This window comes from Corvus hawaiiensis, chromosome 4 (genome assembly GCF_020740725.1).
Source record: "Corvus hawaiiensis isolate bCorHaw1 chromosome 4, bCorHaw1.pri.cur, whole genome shotgun sequence".
Taxonomy (NCBI): domain Eukaryota; kingdom Metazoa; phylum Chordata; class Aves; order Passeriformes; family Corvidae; genus Corvus; species Corvus hawaiiensis.
In genome coordinates, this window is record NC_063216.1 from 13,432,559 (window position 1) to 13,453,998 (window position 21,440).

Here is a 21,440-nt window from a genome sequence, read left to right on the forward strand (position 1 = left end):
AGAATGTCAGCAGCTTTTTATTGATGAAGAACCGCTTGTTATCACCAATCTGCACATGAAATGGAAGGGGAAGAGATTCTGGAAAACAGCTTCTGTTTCAGCCTTGCAAGATGCTGCATGATGGGGTGAGTACATACATGGACTGGGCATAGAATCTCTGTGAAAAGTGATTAATGTATAGTCAAATGACAAGGAAAGAAATTTGAGCATGTAGTGCCAAGAAATAATTGATAAACAGAAAGTAGTAGCATAATCATGAGAACAAAGTAAAACTTCCTTATGTTCTGATATCTACTGCTGTCTTAGGTGCTAGTCAGTAGAATTCTGAATTCCTAATGTTTTAGAAGTAGAGTGCTCAGCATTTCACAGGACCAGGTCTGTTAAATACTGAATGACTTTTTATGAAGTAGAAGGCTGAATTTTTCACTGAATTAAAAAGTACTTGTCTGGTAAGGTTAGGCTCTTAATCATCACTATAAAACTAAAATAAAACTTAAATAAAACTAAAATCTCTCAAAGAGTGTGATATTTGACATGTTTTAAAGATATTCAACTGATATGAGGAGATTGTTGTGTGACCAGATTGCATGGGGCATTGAGATGTTGCCAAATCTGACTCCACTTCCTCATACCACTTCTCATAGTTTCTGCTTATGAAACAATATTTATTTATAAGTGCATTGCATGTGTCTTTAAATATCAAAGAAGTGTAATTTCTGTGTCCAGTGAAGGACTTCTCGTGCACAGATTAATACAAATTATAAACCACAACTCATTGGCATTCTAGTCCTGACTGAGGCTTGAGTTGTTACGTGACTGGTTTGTATAAACCGAGAAATTATTCACTAAATCTTTCCAAATAGTAAAAGAAACTTGTTCCAAAATGTGTCTGCCTTGAGGAACTCAGAGCAGTGAGCTGAAGTTGTACAGTTGTACTGAGGTTGTACAGCTCTTTGGTATTTGTTTCCAGGCCGCTGAAATACATGTGCAAGTGGGTTAGCCCAGCATTTTCATATTTCATATTTTTTTATCTCGTTAGTTTGTTTTCATTTTGTTGAGAAGTACCTAGAAGGAAACCAGAGCTGCTGTTTGGTGTTCTGGTTGAGTAAACTCAACACTCATTTGTGAGTGTATACATCCTGGGGCTGAGAGAACTTATTGTTGTGAATAGTTTAGACTTTGATATATTTTACGTGGAAAAATAATACCACAATAACTTAATATTATTTACATTTTAAAACAAAAAAAATCATAAAATGGATCATTTGAAACGCTTCTGTGGCCTGTGATTAAGGTTTGGAGGCAGGTCTTACTGTTTTGTTGTGTATATCCATGCATCCAGCACTGTTACGCTGAGTAAGTTAAGCTAAGTAACCTGCACATAGGCTTGTATTGCCATTCTTTGTTTTGTTTTGTTTTGTTACACGATTAAGTGCTACATGCCTGTTTTGTTTTAAAAATTATTTATGGGAAATAATAACAAATCACAGGACAAACCACTGAACATGAACGTTCAGAAGGTAAGAAAAACTCTTGTCTGTTTGCAAAACTGATTTGAAAGTGAAGACTTGAATTACTGATGACATTTCCTAACCTGCTGTTAGTGTTGCTGCTTCAGGAAGAATGGTACAAAATACTTGACATTGGAGTCATGGGGCAGGCTCCCATAAAACCAAACCAAACTCTGGCATCTTTATTCAACGTGTATGGGAAAAGTTCACTGGAGTAGTAAGGCTGAAGAATATACTATGGAACCAGTTGGATCTGAGGGGGAGGATGAGGGAGAAGATGGGTGTTGTGTCAGGAGACTGCTTTGGAGACTGTTTATTAGCAGGCAGGTGGCATTCTGTCCAACAGGGCTGAGGAATCCTCCAGTACAGCTGTCAATTAATTCATACACTCTGATATTAAAACACAATTAATTGCAGCCCACAGGTCATAGTGAGTATTGTTGGCTTGTTGGCAGTTTTCAATGGAAGGTTACAAAATAGCTACATACATACATATATATATAGAGAGAGAGAGAGAGAGAGAGAGAGAGATAAAGTGAAGTTTATCTATTCTTACCCAGCTCAGGATAAAGGACATGCTGTGTGCAGTCAAGCAGGCCAGTCTGATCAAGTCGAGTAGCAGCTTTAGTACCCGTCTAAGCTGTACCTGTTGTTCTGTGCTGCCACACAGATGTAACTGTACATAAACAGGCCAATATTTTCAAACAGCTGTCAAATTTTCTAGTTTTGGGCACCTGATTTTCAGCATACTGAGCTGCTGTCATTCTAACAGAATTTACAAGGAGTTGCATTTTCTCAAGATTGTAAATCCTGTAATAAATCCTGTGGAAATGTAATAGTGATTACCCTCTAAGAGTATAGAATTGTTCCATTTGCGGCTATCATTAATTTTATTTCTCTTTTACATGGCAAGGGGGTGTGTGTGTATGAATGAACACATAAGTGCAAAAAAGAATAGGATGTCCTCTGTCAGTGGCTCCTGATAGCCCTGCAAATACAGGCTACAGCAAGAAGTGTGGCTACACAGCATGGCTGGATCTGATCTAGGCTCCTGCTTTCCTTCTGCCATCCACACGTTTCTCTCCGTCTTTTTTCTGCCCCTCTAGGGGTCTGTTCAGCTCTCTATAGCTGTTTATGGTTTTCCTGCGTTACACTTCTACCGATTCAGTGAACAGAATTGTTTCACCGGGGTTGTGTATACACTGGGGAATGAAACTCGCCAGGGACTGTTCCTGAGAGCTGGATCGGAGTGTCGGGATTGCAGGGTCGCAGCCGTGCTGCTCCTCAGGCGCAGAGCAACGAGTGCCCTGGGCCGGGCGCTCTCCTGGGAGCGTGCCAGGCTGCTGCGGGCCAGAGCGGTGTTGGGGAGATAATTCCCGCTGCCAGAGGTGGCCAGCGGGATCGGGCAGCGAGAGAGCCAGCGCAGGCACCGGGGAGCAGCGTGGCTTGGAAGGGCAGAGGGAGAGGGAAGGTGCGGGGCAGGCAGTGTCAGGAGCTACTGAAGGGATATCCTTTTGATGTGAGGGAGCTGTTACGTTACTCAAGCTGACTTGTCTAGGTACCCTTCAGGTAACTTTATTTTGCAACCAGTAACTCAGGTGTGCTCTGGAGAGGGACTGTGTGCTGTGTCCCCATAACTGCTCTTTCAAAGTATCATTCAAGCCAGCTGAAATGCCTTACCAAGTGAAGTGAAACTGGAATATGAAAGTACATACATGGCTTTTTAAAGAGGTTTTCTTTTCCTGGCTGTTTCACTGGACTCATATTCTTCCTTCACCTTTCTGCAACTCAGGTGCTTCTTTGGTCAAAAGGAGTGGGGTGGCAGTGCTGGTATTGCTGTTAAGCTGGGCACCAGGTACCCTTCGTGTCATAGAGGATGAGCAGGGAAAACATGGCAGGAAAATAATTGGTTATAGTTTGCCACTTTTTGATCTCACAGGAGTGTGAGGCTTGTGATCTGTATCCTGTAGTGAGTGACCTGATTTAGAGCTGTGAAGTCATGTGTCCCCAGTATATCCTCTATCTGACACGTCAGGAGCTTGAATGTACAAGTACTTGATGTCCATTTGCCAAAAAATGTAGATTAATTGCCTGTTGCCAGGGCTCCTGTCAGAAACGCTAATTCAGTGTAAACTTTGTTTTTGTGTGATACATTTATCACAAAGAAAAACTTTCAAAGGTAGGGATGTCTGAATTATCAGAATAAAACTGAAGGCCTTTTTCTTAACCAAAAACCCAAACCAAAACCAACAACAACAAAAAAAAAAACAGCAGCAGAAAGAATTTTGTTTCGCATTCCACTCTGAGTACTCTGCGTTGTGGCATGACATTAAATTGAAGTTAGTTTATTTTTAGCAGGTTTCATTTGTTTGTTGACTTAAACGTAACAGCGGAGCAACAAGAGCTTGTAAAAATACTTGTAACGAATGAGTAAAATTGCAGCACAATAAAGAATAAGTAAACTACACAACTTCAGGTGCTAGTTACAGAAGACATTTGAATTTTTTGTGCTGGTAGAAGAGTATAAAAGCTTTGGTATAAAGTATAAAACCCATTGGAATTACTCAATTTTCAAAAAGACACTTGCAAGCAGAAGGGGCCTAAATCTGTAATATCCTAACTGAGGGTCATTATTTTTTAAAGGATATAAATCCCTCTGTTAAGCTAAATTTAATTTATCAAATAAGTCCTGTTACTATGTCTGGACAAGGGCATAAAGTTTATCAGTGAAATAAAACCACTGAAGATACACAGTGGTGGTGTTCTCTGCTAAGAAGGGGAATTCAGGCTTCTTGAACCTCTTCCAGAAACAGATGTAAATTCCACTGTAGCTTTTCAAATAGTGAATAATCATGGTCTGTTATGTTTGGTGATGAATCATGCGATGGGTTGCAGATGGTGAGGCGGGTGCAGCTGTGCAGATGCTGGAGGAGCTGAGATAGGAGACTGGAGGACCGAGGGGGTGAAGGTGGTGATTTGGGGATTGGATGATATGGCTGATGGAGGAGAGGGATAAGACAGCTGAAACAGTATTGAAAAGGACTGTAACCTGAGATTTGGGATCAGGAATGTGCTGGTGACTGAAAGGAGGCGTTCTTGAGGCAGAAAGATGTTTTTGTTGTTATTGATCTTTGAAGAAAGAAGTTGCAGTATCAGGTACCAAAGCAACTGGACTTTTGTCCTGAGCCAAAACAATAAGGAACCCAAGCTAGAAGTTTAAGCTATAAATGAGAAGAGAAAACTAAGAGACTTCTTGTCTCTTTTAAAGGAATACTGGTCTTAAGTAGGAGAGCTTTGGTAGGAAAAAGTACAGATGCAAAGTTGTGGGCTTTTTTATTTCTGTTTTTCTGAGCAGGACGTGTAATGAGATCAAGGTGGCAAAATTTGGGAGTTTGTAAGGTAGAGAAGTTGTATCTGTCTAAGTCGACTAAAAATGGGGGGTTGCAAGGCTTAATCATTAAATGGCAGGTAAGACTCAAATGACACTTTTCACAATCTTAAATCAATGTGCTAAACAAATGTTTCAAATTTCTGCATTAGGTAATTTTAATTTAGCTTTTTCTTTTTTCCCTCTCCTTTTAGATTGAAAGTTTCATTCCAAAACAATAGCTCTTTATTCAGGAAGAATGTTGCCATTAAGATATCTGCAAGAATTAGTATTTTTGCTCACAGGTCAGAAATCCTCAGCCAAAGTGAATACTTAACCACTATTTCAAGGATAGCCAATTATCTTTTTCTTAATAAAGTGTGTGATTAGGAGTCAAAGTGAGGGACCCTAGAAAACTCTAGAATAATCCAAGTATTGACATAACTTCAAGCACCTATTGTACACTTGTGTGTTCTACAAACCCCAGCAAATATAAAATAAATACCGTAAATTAATTGGGAAGAAAAAAAGGGGGGGGGGGGGGGGGGGGGGGGGGGCAGGTAGTGCAGGCAAATGTCCAGATCAGTCTTGGAAGAGTTATGCCCCAAAACTGAAAGCAATTTTCAGTTTTGTTTTCTCACCTCTTTTGGTCTAGTTACCTGTCAGATATATGCAGTAAGGTCTGTGGTCCTCTGCCCCCACCCAATAATTCTGAACCTGCAAGTCTTCTCAAATTAGAGAGAGCAGTAATGGCTGCAAAGGCATTAAAGTTCTGGCATTTTCATGGAAGTTGGTGACTGGGAAGAAGAAAGGAAAACACATTATTGACCCTGCTGAGGAAGTGAGGCAATAGGAATTCAGCAATTGTCTGTTCTGTTTGGCCTGTTGGTTGCCAGCCAGCAAAGGAGGACAAGGGAGTTCAGGCTGAACCAGCCACAGTGCATTTGTGGTGCTTCAGGGGTGTTGTGGGCAGGGGGCAATAGTAAACACCTGTACGAATGGTACTTCTCAAATCTGGGTACTGCCTCAGTGCTCCCAAGCTTTTATCATGCTATTGAAACTCGCAAAATCACGCACAGCTGCAAAAATTTCATTGCCAGTCAATAAACTCAAAATTAATTGGCGTCTGTCAAATATAATACGTGGCCTTGAATGAGGTTGTATTCAGTTGAAGTATTTATGTCAGAGGAACAATCCTTTGCTCTTCTTTTGAAGAATAAGAAAGGTTGAAATAATACAGGAAGGTTAAATATGCTCAGAAAACAAAAGATTAGGTAATTATTTCTTATCCTTCTTTTATGATAAATTTCAGCTAAAGACTGATTAAGATTCTAATTTCTAAAGAGCATGTTACTGGTACATGTTATGATAAAATATAGATACGATATTTGTTACGATAACATACTAAAGAGTATGTTATCAATAATGTATACCACTTGCTATCACACATAAAGGCCTGCAGATAAAAAACAAAAGGGATTCTTATATCCTGTTTTGTAAGAACACATTTTAAGTTATCCATACTTACACATAAACCCTAAAGATTGTTGAAATATTACCAGTTTCAGAAAGTGCATCCAAGTGTCTGTTTGACTTTAGGTTAGTGGCAATTGGCTTTTTCTTTTCATAAATATGGTATGTCTGAATTTTCACATTGTTAGGATGAGTTACTAGACAATTATGCTTATAAAAGTTATGATGTTTTTCTTGACAAAACATTCATGTGTGTTATGGTTTTGTGGGTTTGTTTGGTTTTGGGTTTTTGTATCAAGCATGTGAGCAAGTAAATCTTCTGAGTGAGAGGTTTACGTAGCAACACCATCAGTATGCCAAAAATTTTGCCTTGCACTACATCCGTGTGTATTAGATTATAATTTTAATTGACAATTTCAGTTGCACAGATGTCTTTGTTACCTTATGAAGTTTATTTTTACCATATGTAGTGAAAATGTACTCTGCAGGAGACTTAGCAAGGGGCTTACATTTTATTTACTTCAGAAATTGATTATATTGGAGATAATAATTTAGTCACCACTCTAAAATGCAATTTCTATTTGCCTGTTACCCTCAGATACCTGTATCCTTCAACAAATGAGGTCTCTGTAGAATATCTGGGTACAGTTAGAAAATTGTTGAGCAGGCGCTTTTCATAATCTGAGATGCAGTAATCACATGTATAAGGAAACAATTGCAGCGTCCCAATTTAGACTTAAGGATCTGGTTCCCAGTTGCATGTTGGGGCAAATGTGTGGGCTGTTGGAAAATGCTGTACATGTTGTAATCAACTTTGACTTCACCACTCAAACTACTTTTACATAATAACTTTAGAAGAAAGCCCCTGACAATGGCTTAGGACATCTAATCTGTGCATGCAGTTCATAAGATAGTTTTTGCGGGATTTTTAGTTCGTTCCTTTTTCTTAATTCTCTTAATTCTGGCCATACCATGCAACCAGATTTAGCCTCAATCTGAGCTCTGATCTCTGAAATTAAGGTGTCCCTAACTGTTAATCAATGCAAAATCTTGGCTTATATAATTAGCTCATCAGACATTTGTACAGGATCGCAAAACTTAGAAAACCTGGCAACTTCCAGGTAAATGGGCAAGGAGTTTTTAGGACACACTGAATAAATGGGTAAGGAGTTTTTGGGACACATGAGGAAAGTAAAAGAACTTTAAGTTCATCAACGGGGTAATAAAAATAAATCAAATACTCAGATGACACATTTGTGTGAACGTGACCTTGGCTCTTGGATCAAATAGCAAATACATGTATGTCATGTTTGTCTGAATGTGACCTCTCCTTGGTTCAAATATCAATCATAAATCAAACCCCAGCTTTTGATGTACATGCAGAGGGAACAGCCTCTTAAATGATGCACCAGATCTCCATTTCTCAGCAGTTGTGGTCTCCACGTGTCAGTGTTCAGCACACACACCCAGCATGTGTGGCAGTATGTTCTGTCAGCTTCATTGCCTACCAGGTGTTTTCACAAAGGCTTTAGAACTCGTAGAACTTTGAAGCACAAACTGCTATGGCTGTTGTGATTAACACATCATCTTTTGAATCCTCCTCAAGCATTGAATAATTGGAGTGGACAGTGACTTGAAGAGATACTGACAGTGAAATGGATTGGTTAAAGAGCAAAACTTAGGGTTTCATTTGGGAGAGGAAAGGAAAAAGAGGGAGTGTATTGCAAGTGTAAAGCTGTAAATGTAACAATGGAGTGGGGTTTTCATTCGAAATTCTGGTGAGCCGTGAGCAGTATTGGTGGAACTGCAGTGAACCTGAAAGGCAGCACATGGCAGAGAACACAGACTACTCTAGAACATAGTGTTTACTAAGATGTTGCCATGGCTTAGTTTCTTGCAGAAAATAAATTCTTATTGTCCTTTTGAATCTCTTTTTAATAAAATATACTTTCTTCAGTGGTTGTGCCTCAAAAATACTGGATACTATGAACTCCAATATGAATATTTGCTTTAAGTGCATTAACAACTAATGTAATAAATTGAATAATCTTCCTTCATACTGCCTTCCACGCTGATTTTTGTAAAGCCATGTTAACAATAGTATCTTGATTCTATAGATTAGACTAGATATAGGTAGTCAGTTTGACTATAAAAACAGAAACAGACAGCATTACAAATTGAGAGCTTTTTAGGCCTTCTATGTATCTGGACTGTAAATGTTGAAGCAAGACAAAAGACTTTCTTAACATAAAGTTTTTCACTTGAGTCTTTGGCAGTGCTTGCTTGAGTTTGGAACCATCTAAATTTCAGACTGGGTTATAATATAGTTAAAAAAATACAAAAACCTAGGAACTCAAAATATGCAAAGCAACCAACCAACCAAAAAAAAAAAAATCCCCAAAGCCCCACAAACAAACAAACAACTCAAAGCAACAAAGATCCCTCCAAAAACACTTATTGAAGAAAATAGTAAAGTGAGGGAGAAAATTTTAGGTTTTTCAATAACCCTAAGTATAGTATATAGTTTGTTAATTTATATTACTATTGACTTATACTGAAGTCCTGAGTAGACAGTTCTTTAAAGGATTCAGCAGACACAGATTTAAAAGAAAGCTTTACTTTGACATACAGCTATTTTTGACTTTAGTTTCAGTCACTAGACAGAAAAGTCAAGTCTTCCTATTCCAAATTACAGAAACCTTCAAAGCATTTACTTTTTGGATATGAAAACTCACATTTAGAGGAGAAGAAAAAAAAAGCAACAACCAAAAAATCTCAAAGTCATGTTGGTATTCTATGCAGACTTGAACCTATTTGAGCTTGAAGGCAGTTCAAACAACAACTCAATCTCCCCTCTTTACAATATGGGATTTTCCTTTTATCAGAAGGACCTTGATGCAAATTTGAGTAATGCCATGTTTGATATATCCATTTATGTGGAAGAAAGCAAGCATGATTGAAGATAGGTGTAAACTTGAGATGATAGACCTGTAAGTCTTGTCTTTGGAGCCTGGAGGCAAAGGTTGCAAAACCTTCCTGTCCCGTTGCTGATGAAACCAAATCTGGCTTCTGTTGTTAAAGGGATTGCAGGGGCTTCTTTAAACACAGGCTTCAGATCTTACTGCGCCGATAACCAGGAGCTGTCTTTCTTTACATCTGAAGCTGAGCTGTCTGCTAGAGGCTGACTAGTCTAATGGTGTGGAGGAAATATGGTAAAATCTATTTTCTGGTCTAATATGAAATCATTGTAAGTATAAAGTGTTCTGAACGGAGTTCCTAGTTACCAGCATCTTGAGGGGCTTGTTGAATTTAAAATTCTCCATTAGAAAGCCACTTGATGCTAGGATGCTGTTTTATTCTTTACAAGCAGCAGAAGTCTTTCTTTGAGCTAGATTTTACTCTCAGCTTGAGTTTCCAGCATTGGAACTTTAATTTCATTTTTGTTATTTATTTATTGGAGCATGTTGTGTCAACTCAGAGTAAATGCCTGTATCTTCCATTTACTGGATTTCAGTGGCAGTTTTACTGCTGGAAGGTGAGTATCTGTGGGATGTGCACATAGCAGCCTGCATGAGAGTTCCATGGCCCTGCTGAAAGATGGTAATACCCCTTAACCTTATAGAGGTGCTGTCTGATCTGTAAAGCAGTTTTCACCTCTCACAGAAGACCAAAGACGCATTGGCTTCTTCACTTCAGGCAGTGCAAGTGCCTGGTTTGCAGACCCAGCCAGTCCATACAGTCACTGGATTCTACAGAGGAGATTCAGGCTGTACATGCAGTTATTTTTTGGCCATGCAGCATGTGTATCTGTCTTCCAACTGCTTACTTCTGCTCTCTCCATTGAGCCAGCACTAATATTTGTAAGGCTTTGCAATGAACTGGATCAGAGAAGTGGTCGGATTGAAAAGTATCATGTTTTTAGTGTGTAATCATGGCCACAAAGATCAGTCATGGCTCTGCAAATTCCATTGAGCTTCACTCAACCCAGACATGTTAAGTGAGCTGTTTGACGTTAGGTGAGATGAATTACTTCTCTTATTTCTGTTTGCTGAAAATTAATTTCTGCTTTGTAGTTTTTTCTCTATTAGTAACTGCATCTGTTGTGTGAAAGTGAGAGGGTATGATATTTGAAATAAATACTTTTATTATCTCCTGAATACTTTTGTTGCTGTCCTGTTACTAGTTATTTCTTAAACAGTAATCTTGGCAAAACAAACAATTTTTAAAACTATTTAGTGTATAATAAATGTGTTTAATAAGCAAAAGAAAGCATTGGAGGAAATTGCAGATATATAATCTTGAAGGTCTAGAAAGCAGCTGAATAGTTTAAAGCAGGAAGGTCACATTTAAAAGGAGGGTGAGTGGTCCTGTTCAGAGACATCAACCTGTAATATACACTAGCCAATGTCATTTAAAATCCAGTGGGACAGAAAATCTGGGGACCAAAGAAACGCAGCTTCTGAGCTCAGTAACTTCTCCTTGAGTTTGGCTGAGTAATAGAAAACAAAAAAACCATTCCTATGTTGTTTGTACCGCTTTGTCATGGCTTAACCCCAGGAGGCAACCAAGCCCCACTTGCTCACTCCCCTGCCATGGGGCTGGGAAGAGAACCGGAATCAAGGTTGCATAGAATTTTTCCTTACATGACTTTTAAGATCCTAACTTTATAGCTGTGCTATCAATTTTCAAAATTAGGGTGTGTGAATTTTGATTTCTTTTAAAAGCAAGAATATTTACAAGTTGCGTATGGTATGTTGGAGTATGGCTGAGTAAAGGGAAGAAATATGAATTTTTTCTGGGTGGGTGTCATGGTTTGAAAGACAGGTGTCTGCTAAGGAAGGCAGGAGCCTCCCTTGGAATGGCAGATGTGACCCCCGTTCCCTCCGAGTTATTATAATTTTGAAATTAAGGGGCTTTTAGACAAAGATATGAGAAATAGGAATAACAGTTCTTTACTATTATATCTATATGTGTATAACCAGTCAAACAACCAGCAATAACTATGGCAGTAACAGCAAACACAAACCCAGTCCCAGCCTTCTCGGCTGTCAGGCCCTTTCCCCTCGGGTGCAGTTCCGCTCGCATCCGGCAGGGGCGCTGGCGGCTCCCGGTGAGCAGGGCAGGTGCGATGGTTCCCCCGCGGCTGCAGGGGGCGCTCCGGAGCGAGCTCGGGGAGCACGCGGCACCGGTGCCCTGGGATCCCGGGGAGGGATGGAACAAAGGAGCTTCACAAACCCCCTGGGCAGCCGATCGCGGTGTCCGGCCGGACTCTCAGGAACAGCAGGCTGGAACAGCAGGCTGGAACGGCAGGGATGAGCACAAATCCTGGGTGGCAGACGTATGTATTTAAATGTCTGTATTTAAATACAGAGATGTATTTAAACTGCGGAGCTGTGGTGGGAACCCCCTGGAGGTCTGGGCAGGCAGGGCGAGCAGGGCTACAATGCAGCGAAGGCTCGAAGCAACAGCGGGGGCAGGGCAGCCACAGCCCGGCTCCCAGTGGGGCAGGGAAGGTGGGCTTGGGATCCCGGGGTTTCTGTGGCAGAAGGAAAAGCAGCCCAAGAAAGCAGCCTCCCTCTCCATCCAAACACCAGGAACTGACTGCCCACACACCCAGGTGAAACAAAAGAGTAGCCAGATGCACCCCTCCCCCAATGGCTAGCTCTTTTGTTTTTCTTAAATTTGTCCCCCTAGCAACACGTATGGGGAAAATTCTTTTAACAGAAAAAAAACCCAGGAGAACTCCTAAAACCCCAACATTATCTACCCCGAATTTTTCCTATACTAACATGTTACATGAAACTTAACTTTTTTAACCATATAAATACATGCATCACCTGAATTATATACATATATACATGCAGATACTGATACAAGTACAGAGCCATGGGTAGTTCACCCTAAAACAAGGTCCTCCTGAGGTATGCATCGGGTCTTTCCATCCTTTTGCATCACCCACCAGGTGCAACCTGATCCCTGAGCAAAAACAACCCCACGGATGGGTTTGTCTTTGTTCAAGGCAGACTTAACCCAGTTTTTCCAAGCATACCTTTCATGTGCACCACTGGAACCTTATCCCCATCTGTTGTTTGTAGGGGTTCGGATTGGGCATGGCCTGCTCGGTTGGTGGAGCCTCAGGTGTTAACTAACCAGGTGGCTCTTGCTAAATGCACCTCCCAGTTTTTGAAAGTCCCCCCACCCAGTGCCTTCAAGGTGGTTTTAAGCAGTCCATTACACCGCTCAACCTTCCCAGCTGCTGGTGCATAGTAAGGGATGTGGTACACCCACTCAATGCCATGTTCTCTAGCCCAGGTGTTTATAAGGCTGTTCTTGAAATGAGTCCCACTGTCAGACTCAATTCTCTCAGGGGTACCATGCCTCCAAAGGACTTGCTTTTCAAGGCCCAGGATGGTGTTCCGGGCAGTAGCGTGAGGCACAGGGTAGGTCTCCAGCCACCCAGTGGTGGCTTCTACCATTGTGAGCACACAGCGCTTGCCTTGGTGGGTTTGAGGCAGTGTGATGTAATCAATCTGCCAGGCCTCCCCATACTTGTATTTGGACCATCGCCCACCATACCACAGAGGCTTCACCCGCTTGGCCTGCTTGATCGCAGTGCATGTCTCACAGTCATGGATAACCTGGGAGATACTGTCCATGGTTAGATCTACCCCTTGATCTCATGCCTACTTATAGGTGGCATCTCTGCCCTGATGGCCTGAGGCATCATCGGCTCATCAAGCTAGAAACAACTCTCCTCTATGTTGCCAATCCAAGTCTATCTGGGACACCTCTATTTTCGCAGCCTGATCTACCTGTTTGTTGTTACGATGTTCTTCGTTAGCCCGGCTCTTGGGGACGTGAGCATCTACATGACGGACCTTCACGGATAGCTTCTCTACCCGAGTGGCAATGCCTTTCCACTCCTCAGCAGCCCAGATTGGTTTTCTTCTACGCTGCCAGTTTGCCTTATTCCACCTTTCCAGCCAACCCCACAGAGCATTGGCTACCATCCATGAATCAGTGTAGAGGTAGAGCTTTGGCCACTTCTCTCTTTCAGCTATGTCCAGAGCTAATTGGACAGCTTTGAGCTCAGCAAATTGGCTCGGTCCACCTTCTCCTTCAGTGGCCTGTGCAACTTGTCGTGTGGGGCTCCATACAGCGGCTTTTAATTTCCGGCTAGCGCCTACAATTCAGCAGGAACCATCAGTGAAGAGAGCATATTGTCCTTCACTCTCTGGTAGCTCATTATATGGTGGGGCTTCCTTGGCACATGTCACTTGCTCTTCTTCTTCTTCAGAAGATAACCCAAAAGTCTCACCTTCCAGCCAGTTCGTAATTATTTCCAAGATCCCAGGGCGACCTGGGTTTCCAATTAGGGCGTGCTGCATGATGAGGGCAATCTATTTGCTCTAAGTAACATTGGTGGCTTGATGCTTAGAAGGAACCTTTCTTTTGAACATCCACCCCAGCACCGGTTGTCGGGGTGCCAGGAGGAGTTGTGCCTCTGTGCCAATTACTTCTGAGGCAGCTTGGGCTCCTTTATAAGCTGCCAAGATTTCTTTCTCTGTGGGAGTGTAGTTGGCTTCGGACCCTCTGTAGCTTCGGCTCCAGAATCCCAGTGGTCGGCCCCGAGTCTCACCAGGCACCTTCTGCCAGAGGCTCCAGGACAGACCATTGTTCCCGGCTGCAGAGTAGAGCACGTTCTTCACCTCTGGTCCTGTCCTGACTGGGCCAAGGGCTACGGCGTGAGCAATTTCCTGTTTGATCTGGGCGAAGGCTTGCTGCTGTTCTGGGCCCCAGTGGAAATTGTTCTTCTTGCGAGTAACCAGGTAGAGAGGGCTCACGATCTGGCTGTACTTGGGAATGTGCATTCTCCAGAAACCTATGGCACCTAGGAAAGCTTGTGTTTCCTTCTTGTTGGTCGGTGGAGACATTGCTGTGATCTTATTGATGACCTCAGTGGGAATCTGACATCGTCTATCTTGCCACTTTACTCCCAGGAACTGGATCTCTCGGGCAGGTCCCTTGACTTTGCTCTTCTTGATGGCGAAACCAGCTTCCAGGAGAATCTGGATGATCTTTTCTCCTTTCCCAAATACCTCCGATGCTGTGTTCCCCCACACAATGATGTCATCAGTGTACTGCAGATGTTCTGGGGCCTCACCCTCTTCCAGTGCAGCCTGGATCAGTCCATGACAGATGGTGGGACTGTGCTTCCACCCCTGGGGCAGTCAGTTCCAGGTGTACTGCACGCCCCTCCATGTGAAGGCAAACTGAGGCCTGCACTCTGCTGCCAGAGGAATGGAGAAAAATGCATTAGCAGTGTCAATAGTGGTGTACCACTTTGCTGCTTTGGACTCCAGCTCGTACTGGAGCTCCAACATGTCCAGCACAGCAGTGCTCAATGGTGGAGTCACTTCATTCAAGCCACGATAGTCCACAGTCAATCTCCATTCCCCGTCAGACTTGCGCACAGGCCAGATGGGGCTGTTGAAGGGTGAGTGGGTCTTGCTGACCACCCCTTGGCTCTCTAGCTCGCAGATCATCTTGTGGATGGGGATCACAGCATCCCGATTTGTCCGATACTGCCGGTGGTGCACTGTCGAGGTGGCAATTGGCACTCGTTGCTCTTCCACTTTCAGGAACCCAACGGCAGAAGGATTCTCTGATAGTCCAGGCAGGGTGTTCAATTGCCTAATGCCCTCTGCCTCCACAGCAGCAATCCCAAATGCCCACCTGAGTCCTTTTGGGTCTTTGTAATAGCCATTCCGGAGGAAGTCTATGCCCAGAATACATGGGGCCTCTGGGCCAGTCACAATCGGATGTTTTTGCCACTCCTTCCCAGTCAGGCTCACCTCAGCTTCCAAAAGGGTCATCTGCTGTCATCCCCCGGTCACCCCAACAATGGATACAGGTTCTGCCCCCACATGTCCCGATGGCATTAAAGTACATTGTGCCCCAGTATCAACCAACGCATCATATTTTTGTGGCTCTGATGTGCCAGGCCATCGAATTCACACCGTCCAGAAAACCCGTTTCTCCCGTGCCTCTCCCTGGCTACAGGCAGGGCCCCTCTAGCCCTGGTTATCATTCTTTCCCTGGGCGTACATGCTCGAGGTACCTTCAAGGGGATCCGACATACCATCCTCCCTTTTGTAATACCTGGCAGCTCGGTCACGGGAGGCTGAGGCTACTTTCACCTTAGAGGAACCCCCTTGGTTAGTGCCTCCCTCCTTGAGTTCATGCACCCTTGCTGCCAGGACAGAGGTGGGTTTCCCATCCCACCTTCTCATGTCTTCTCCATGCTCACACAGGAAAAACCACAGCTCAGCTCGTGGGGTGTACCCTCTCTCTCTAGCTGGGGGACGACGGGCTCTGACTTGGGGGCCTGTGACTCGCACTGGTGCCACACTGATCTTCCTCATCTCCTCCTTCATCTCCTCCCTCATTTCCTTCTTCATCTCCTTCATCTCCTCTTTGAGGTCCTTGACCACAGCAGAGACATGAGCTTTCAGCGGGCCATTGACCATACTGTCATAATTCCTGAGCCTGTTGGCGAAAGAGCCCACTGTTTCTCGGTTATTGTCAGCATCAATCATTGCAATGAAGGTGGTGTATTGCAGTGGCCCTAGCTTTGCCAGGTTCCACATCATCTGTCCTGTGCACCTGACCTTATCGGGGTCATTATCATGCTGTCCATCCTTCCCAAAGAGTACCTCTAATATTGCCACCTCTCTTAGCTGCTGGATCCCTTCCTCGAGTGTCTTCCACTGCATTCTATGATGACACTCCTGCATTCTCTCTTTGTGAACGAACCTTTCTCTCACACTCATTAAGAGCCACTCCCAGAGAGAAAGGGGCCCTGGCTCCCTCACAAATATCTTGTCCACACCTGGGTCCTGGGTCAACGATCCCAGATACCTTGCCTCACCACTATCTAGTTGCACACCTGTGCCCATAAGGTCCCAAACCTGAAGCAGCCAGGTGGTATAAGGCTCACGCCCCCTTCGCGCAATGTCTTTTCGCATATTACGGAGACTGTCTTATGACAGGGACTCAGTGATGGTTTCCGGCTCTGACTCTCCTGCTGGTTGTGAGGGCCCTGGTTCCCCATCATCATTAACTGGTCGTACTGATTTGGTCTTATACTTCCTCCTTTGCACAGGGGCGACTGCTGCTGGCTGCGGTTGTCCTTGTGGTTCAGCTGAAACCTGGACGGTTGTAACATCCGTGGGTTCCACTGCTGCACCATCGGACTCACCCTCTTTGGGTCAGGGAGAGGGTTTTTCACTAGCTGAGGAGGTGTATTCCCTTAGCACTTGGTGTATCTCCTGGCGCATCTCTTGCATCCCCTTCACCAGTACCCCCACCCAGTTGGGGTAGTCCATTTCTGAGGTCGGCTGCTGGGCAGTATCAGGCTGTGATCTCTTGTGTCTGGGGCTGTGTCAGGTTCTGGGGCAGGATCAGGCTCTGGGGTGGGATCTCTAGTCTCTGGGGCTGGTGTCTGGGTAGTTATCCAAACCAATCCCAACTTATCCCTGAGTGCTAAATAGAGTAGGCCTACCAGCACCAGTTGCTTGGTACCCAGAGGAAATCTAAACCCTTCAAAAATTGGTGGGGTGGGCCCAAAGAACTGGTTGAGGGGTTGGGAGAGAACTTCCCCTGGTGTCATTTCCTCACAGAAGGTACCATTTTTAACATAACCCCAAAAACATGCACTTAGTGTGTGATAGCCCTTTATCCACATGCCCGCATTCCGGAGGAAGTTAAAAGCCCATGAATTCTTCACTTTCTTGACCCATAGTGCAAACTGGATAACAGCAATGGTAGCCTTAGTCAGAGGACCCATATTCAAGTAAGGAGCTGCAAAGGGGAAGTATATAGCCATGACCACCTGCCACCCAAACCAGGGTAAACTAGACCACATAGTGCTGCCTAACAAGGTTCCTATATTCAGAACACAAAATTAAGTTATCCAGGAGCTGTTATTCCTTTTTCATCCCTTTCTCTTAATGCCCTCAGGCCCCACATTGGGCACCAAGATCTGTCTTGGTTTGAAAGACAGGTGTCTGCTATGGAAGGCAGAAGCCTCCCTTGGAATGGCAGATGCAACCCCCTTCCCTCCGAGTTATTATAATTTTGAAATCAAGGGGCTTTTAGGCAAAGATATGGGAAATAGGAATAACAGTTCTTTACTATTATATATCTATATGTGTATAACCAGTCAAACAAGCAGCAATAACCATGGCAGTAACAGCAAACACAAACCCAGTCCATCCCTTCTCGGCTGTCAGGCCCTTTCCCCTCGGGTGCAGTTCCGCTCGCAGCCGGCAGGGGCGCTGGCGGCTCCCGGTGAGCAGGGCAGGTGCGATGGTTCCCCCGCGGCTGCAGGGGGCGCTCCGGAGCGAGCTCGGGGAGCACGCGGCATTGGTGGTCTGGGATCCCGGGAAGGGATGGAACAAAGGAGCTTCACAAACCCCTGGGCAGCTGATCCCAGTGTCCGGCCGGACTCTCAGGAACAGCAGGCTGGAACAGCAGGCTGGAACGGCAGGGACGAGCACAAATCCTGGGTGGCAGACGAGATGTATTTAAACTGCGGAGCTGTGGTGGGAACCCCCTGGAGGTCTGGGCAGGCAGGGCGAGCAGGGCTACAATGCAGCGAAGGCTCGAAGCAACAGCGGGGGCAGGGCAGCCACAGCCCGGCTCCCAGTGGGGCAGGGAAGGCGGGCTGGGGATCCCGGGGTTTCTGTGGCAGAAGGAAAAGCAGCCCAAGAAGCAGCCTCCCTCTCCATCCAAACACCAGGAACTGACTGCCCACACACCCAGGTGAAACAAAAGAGTAGCCAGATGCACCCCTCCCCCAATGGCTAGCTCTTTTGTTTTTCTGAAGTACCCAGTAATTTGTCCCCCTAGCAACACATATGGGGGAAATTCCTTTAACAGAAAAAAAATCCAGAACTCCTAAAACCCAACAGTGGGTTTTTTTGGAGAGGAGGTGTGCAACTGGCAGTCTTGATGAAGGAGTGGCTTATGAAAATTTTTCATCACGTGCATAGAAATTGTTCTCTCTCTTGTTCTTAATGCTTTTAAAAATTTAGAATAGTGCTAGTATGTAAGGTTACAAACTATGAAAACTGAATCAATTGTCACGTGATAGAGGAGAAAATAAGCATCCTTTCCCAGGCAGAGTCTGAGTGTCACACTTTAGGTACCAAATCTTATTTCCCGTTCTTTTTTTGTGTTGAATCAGGATGTTGGAACTGTTCTGCAGCTTACATACTCAAGGCTCTTCCTATCCACTGAAGTATTCTAAAACTTCAATCACGAGTTTTACATGTGCTGTTTTCAGCCCCAGCATTCTCAAAATGACCTCGAGGTAATGATTGTTTCAACTTTAACCCTGGTATTTGCAAGCAAGCCCTTTACACGATCAATTTGTTTATGCAGTAAGTTCAGACTTTGTTACTGCTTCCCAGAGATCTTTGCATCTCAGAAACCTGTTTCCTTACAGGGATTATCCCTGGTGTGGCAAGTATTAAATGTGGAAGGGCTGGAGGTTTAGTATCCCTCCATTCCTTTCCAAAAATGGAGCAAATAACTGATAGCTGCATGTTGAAGTATTTTTCTTTAATAATCTGACTGATTTCTTTGGGACCGGTTTCAGGTTTATAGGTAAGTTACTCAGTGGGTATTCACAGTGAGATGGTAGGAAAGGACTCCTTGTGAAAAGAGACATATTTCAGAGGTAACAGGATGTGAGAGAGTAAAACCTGTTTAACCTTAAAACCATAATTACATGAAATTGTGTCCTTATTTTTCTGTGTTCTATTCTCCTGTTTTCAGTTTGTGTGTGTTGGTACTTGGGGGTAGGAAAGGGGTTATGGAGACTAAAGTATTGTATGGGAAACTGAGAAAATCCTCTGCAAATGTTTTTGTGGCACAGAATTTTTGTAAATACTTAGAAGACACAGGTCTTTGAGTGGAATCATCATGCTGCAGCTACTACATCCACTGTTGTAACATGTACAGGGCTTTTTGTAAAGCAAAATACTCTCTGTGGATATTAAATGATCTTCATACTCATTACCCTTTTTATTTTAGAAGCCTTTTTTCATTCAAGCAAGGATCAATGCATATTATGTGAAACCTGCCAGTGAAAGCATATGCACGTGAAACATGCATGCATAAACATGCACAGAACACAGAGAAGCCAGAAGGCAGTTTACTTCATAAATAATAGCCATGTTACTTAAAGATTTTCTGTGCTTATAAAAAAAATTAATTATGAGTATTGTGAATGTTAGTATATTTTGACAGTCTTCAGAAATTGTTGTGTTGTCTTCATGCTTGCTGAAGTACCAGTTAATCATTGACAAGAACTCTAATGATTAAGCAGCTGTAATTTACTTGTAGTGTTTGAAAGTACAAAAGGGTATGTAATTTAATAGTTAAAACAAGAAGCACTCCATTTATGTTTCACTAGCTATTAGGTTGTTTTTGCAGAAATGTAGCTAAAAAAAGCTGCTGAATTTTACATATGGATTGTAAATGTGGAAAAGTGTGGTGCGATTTGGGCCATACCAGGCAGCTGTTGCCATGTTCGGAGGTCAGCTCACAAGCCTTTCCTTTGCTTTCCTGTCAGATAATGCCTATTTTGGTTGAAGGTAGACTTCAGTGTTCACTTAATCTTTGAAAAATACTTGTGCTGGATGAAGAAGTCATACTTGGAGAGATGTATATGATTCAGTAGGGAACACTGGGTAGAAGAAGCCCAGTGCCTACTGGAGCCTCCCCAGGATAGCTCTGCTGAGTGTCTGCAGAGGAAATACAACGTTTGTGGGCTGTGAACAACTGGTTTAACGCAGGAGAACTTCATGGAGAGCAACTGGAGGAGCGGTGCCAATCATACGCTCTGCCATTCCTCTCTTCTTTTTCCTGATGGCTCCTTAGGGAGACAAATTTGGTAGTCTCCTTCAGATTCCTGGAGGTTTCTTTATACTTTTCCCCCATCACAAAATAGATACATCGCAGGGATAGGAATTTGTTTTCACAGATACATAAAAGGGATTTCTCATTTCTGAGTTTGAGTATGTTCTGGTTATGTCAGGGACGTGGACAGGTAACTAAGAGCAAACAGCACAGTTAGTTCCAGGTGTTACTGGGCTTATCCATGCTGCATGTCTAGCTCTCACCCACCAGCACAGCTGATACAGTAACGTACCTGTTGTCTGAAACCGGTGTTGGAAATCACGCATCAATTCCCATGCTTAGTGCAGCAAGCAAGAATATGTAGGAGACTATGTGATGTAGAACTTCTTTTCCTTTTTTAGTTAAAACTATCCTGTTCCAAAGAAATTGGGCAAATAGATCTGTGCCAATGGCTTTTGTAGAATGAGATGGCAAGTTAGTAATAGTGACAGCATCTCATTTATTTTTCCTACTCGAGTGAGTAGTATATTGATGTTTGTTATAAGTTTAGCTGGGAAGTGGATAATGCCTTCTGTAGAAACACTCATCTAAGCAATGGAGAGAAAACAACAATCTACAGATTGATCTTGTCATAACTTTCACTCATCTTGAAGTCTTTTTGAGAGTTTTCCTCACCCTGTGCTTTTGATGATTCATGTTGCATAAAGCTTCCAGAGCAACAGAATGTTGTATAATATTTTACCTTTGGATTAGAAATCCTGTATTCAGTGTGCTGCAACTGGTTCAAGTATTTTTTTTAAATATCTGATTTTTAAAAGAATTATTCTTTATTCCAGTAAAAAGAAGTTTAAGTGACTGCTCTACTTGATCAAAATGGTGGATACTGAAAACCAGCTCTATCCCCTTACTCCCTTGGAGGAGGAGGATATAGACAGCCCTTTATCTGGAGAGTTCCTACAGGATATGGAGAACATTCAAGACCTGTCCCAGTCTCTAGGTGATGATAGTTCTGGAGCTTTAAGTTTAACAGAATTCCAATCACTGGGAAATGGCCCAGGATCTGATGGCTCAGTTATAACAGGTAAGAGAGTTTGGTTTAACATAAAACTTTCTTTTATAAATAGAATGGTAGAAATGAAAAACTTCTTTAATGCAATATT

At 43.2% G+C, this 21,440-nt stretch overlaps 1 protein-coding gene across 4 annotated transcripts in view; it reads left to right on the top strand.

The window, feature by feature from the left end:
• The window catches only part of PPARA (peroxisome proliferator activated receptor alpha), a 40,937-nt gene that overhangs the window by 2,725 nt on the left and 16,772 nt on the right, over window positions 1-21,440 (top strand). For 2 of the 4 annotated variants that reach the window (XM_048300880.1, XM_048300879.1), the window contains 2 exons: window positions 3-125; window positions 21,117-21,361. In XM_048300880.1, the coding sequence (XP_048156837.1) occupies window positions 21,154-21,361 (208 nt within the window). In that variant the 5' untranslated portion in view covers window positions 3-125; window positions 21,117-21,153. Of the gene's footprint in view, window positions 1-2; window positions 126-18,601; window positions 18,728-18,868; window positions 19,024-21,116; window positions 21,362-21,440 lie in introns of those variants that run through there. The other 2 variants (XM_048300881.1, XM_048300882.1) reach the window with 2 other exon arrangements.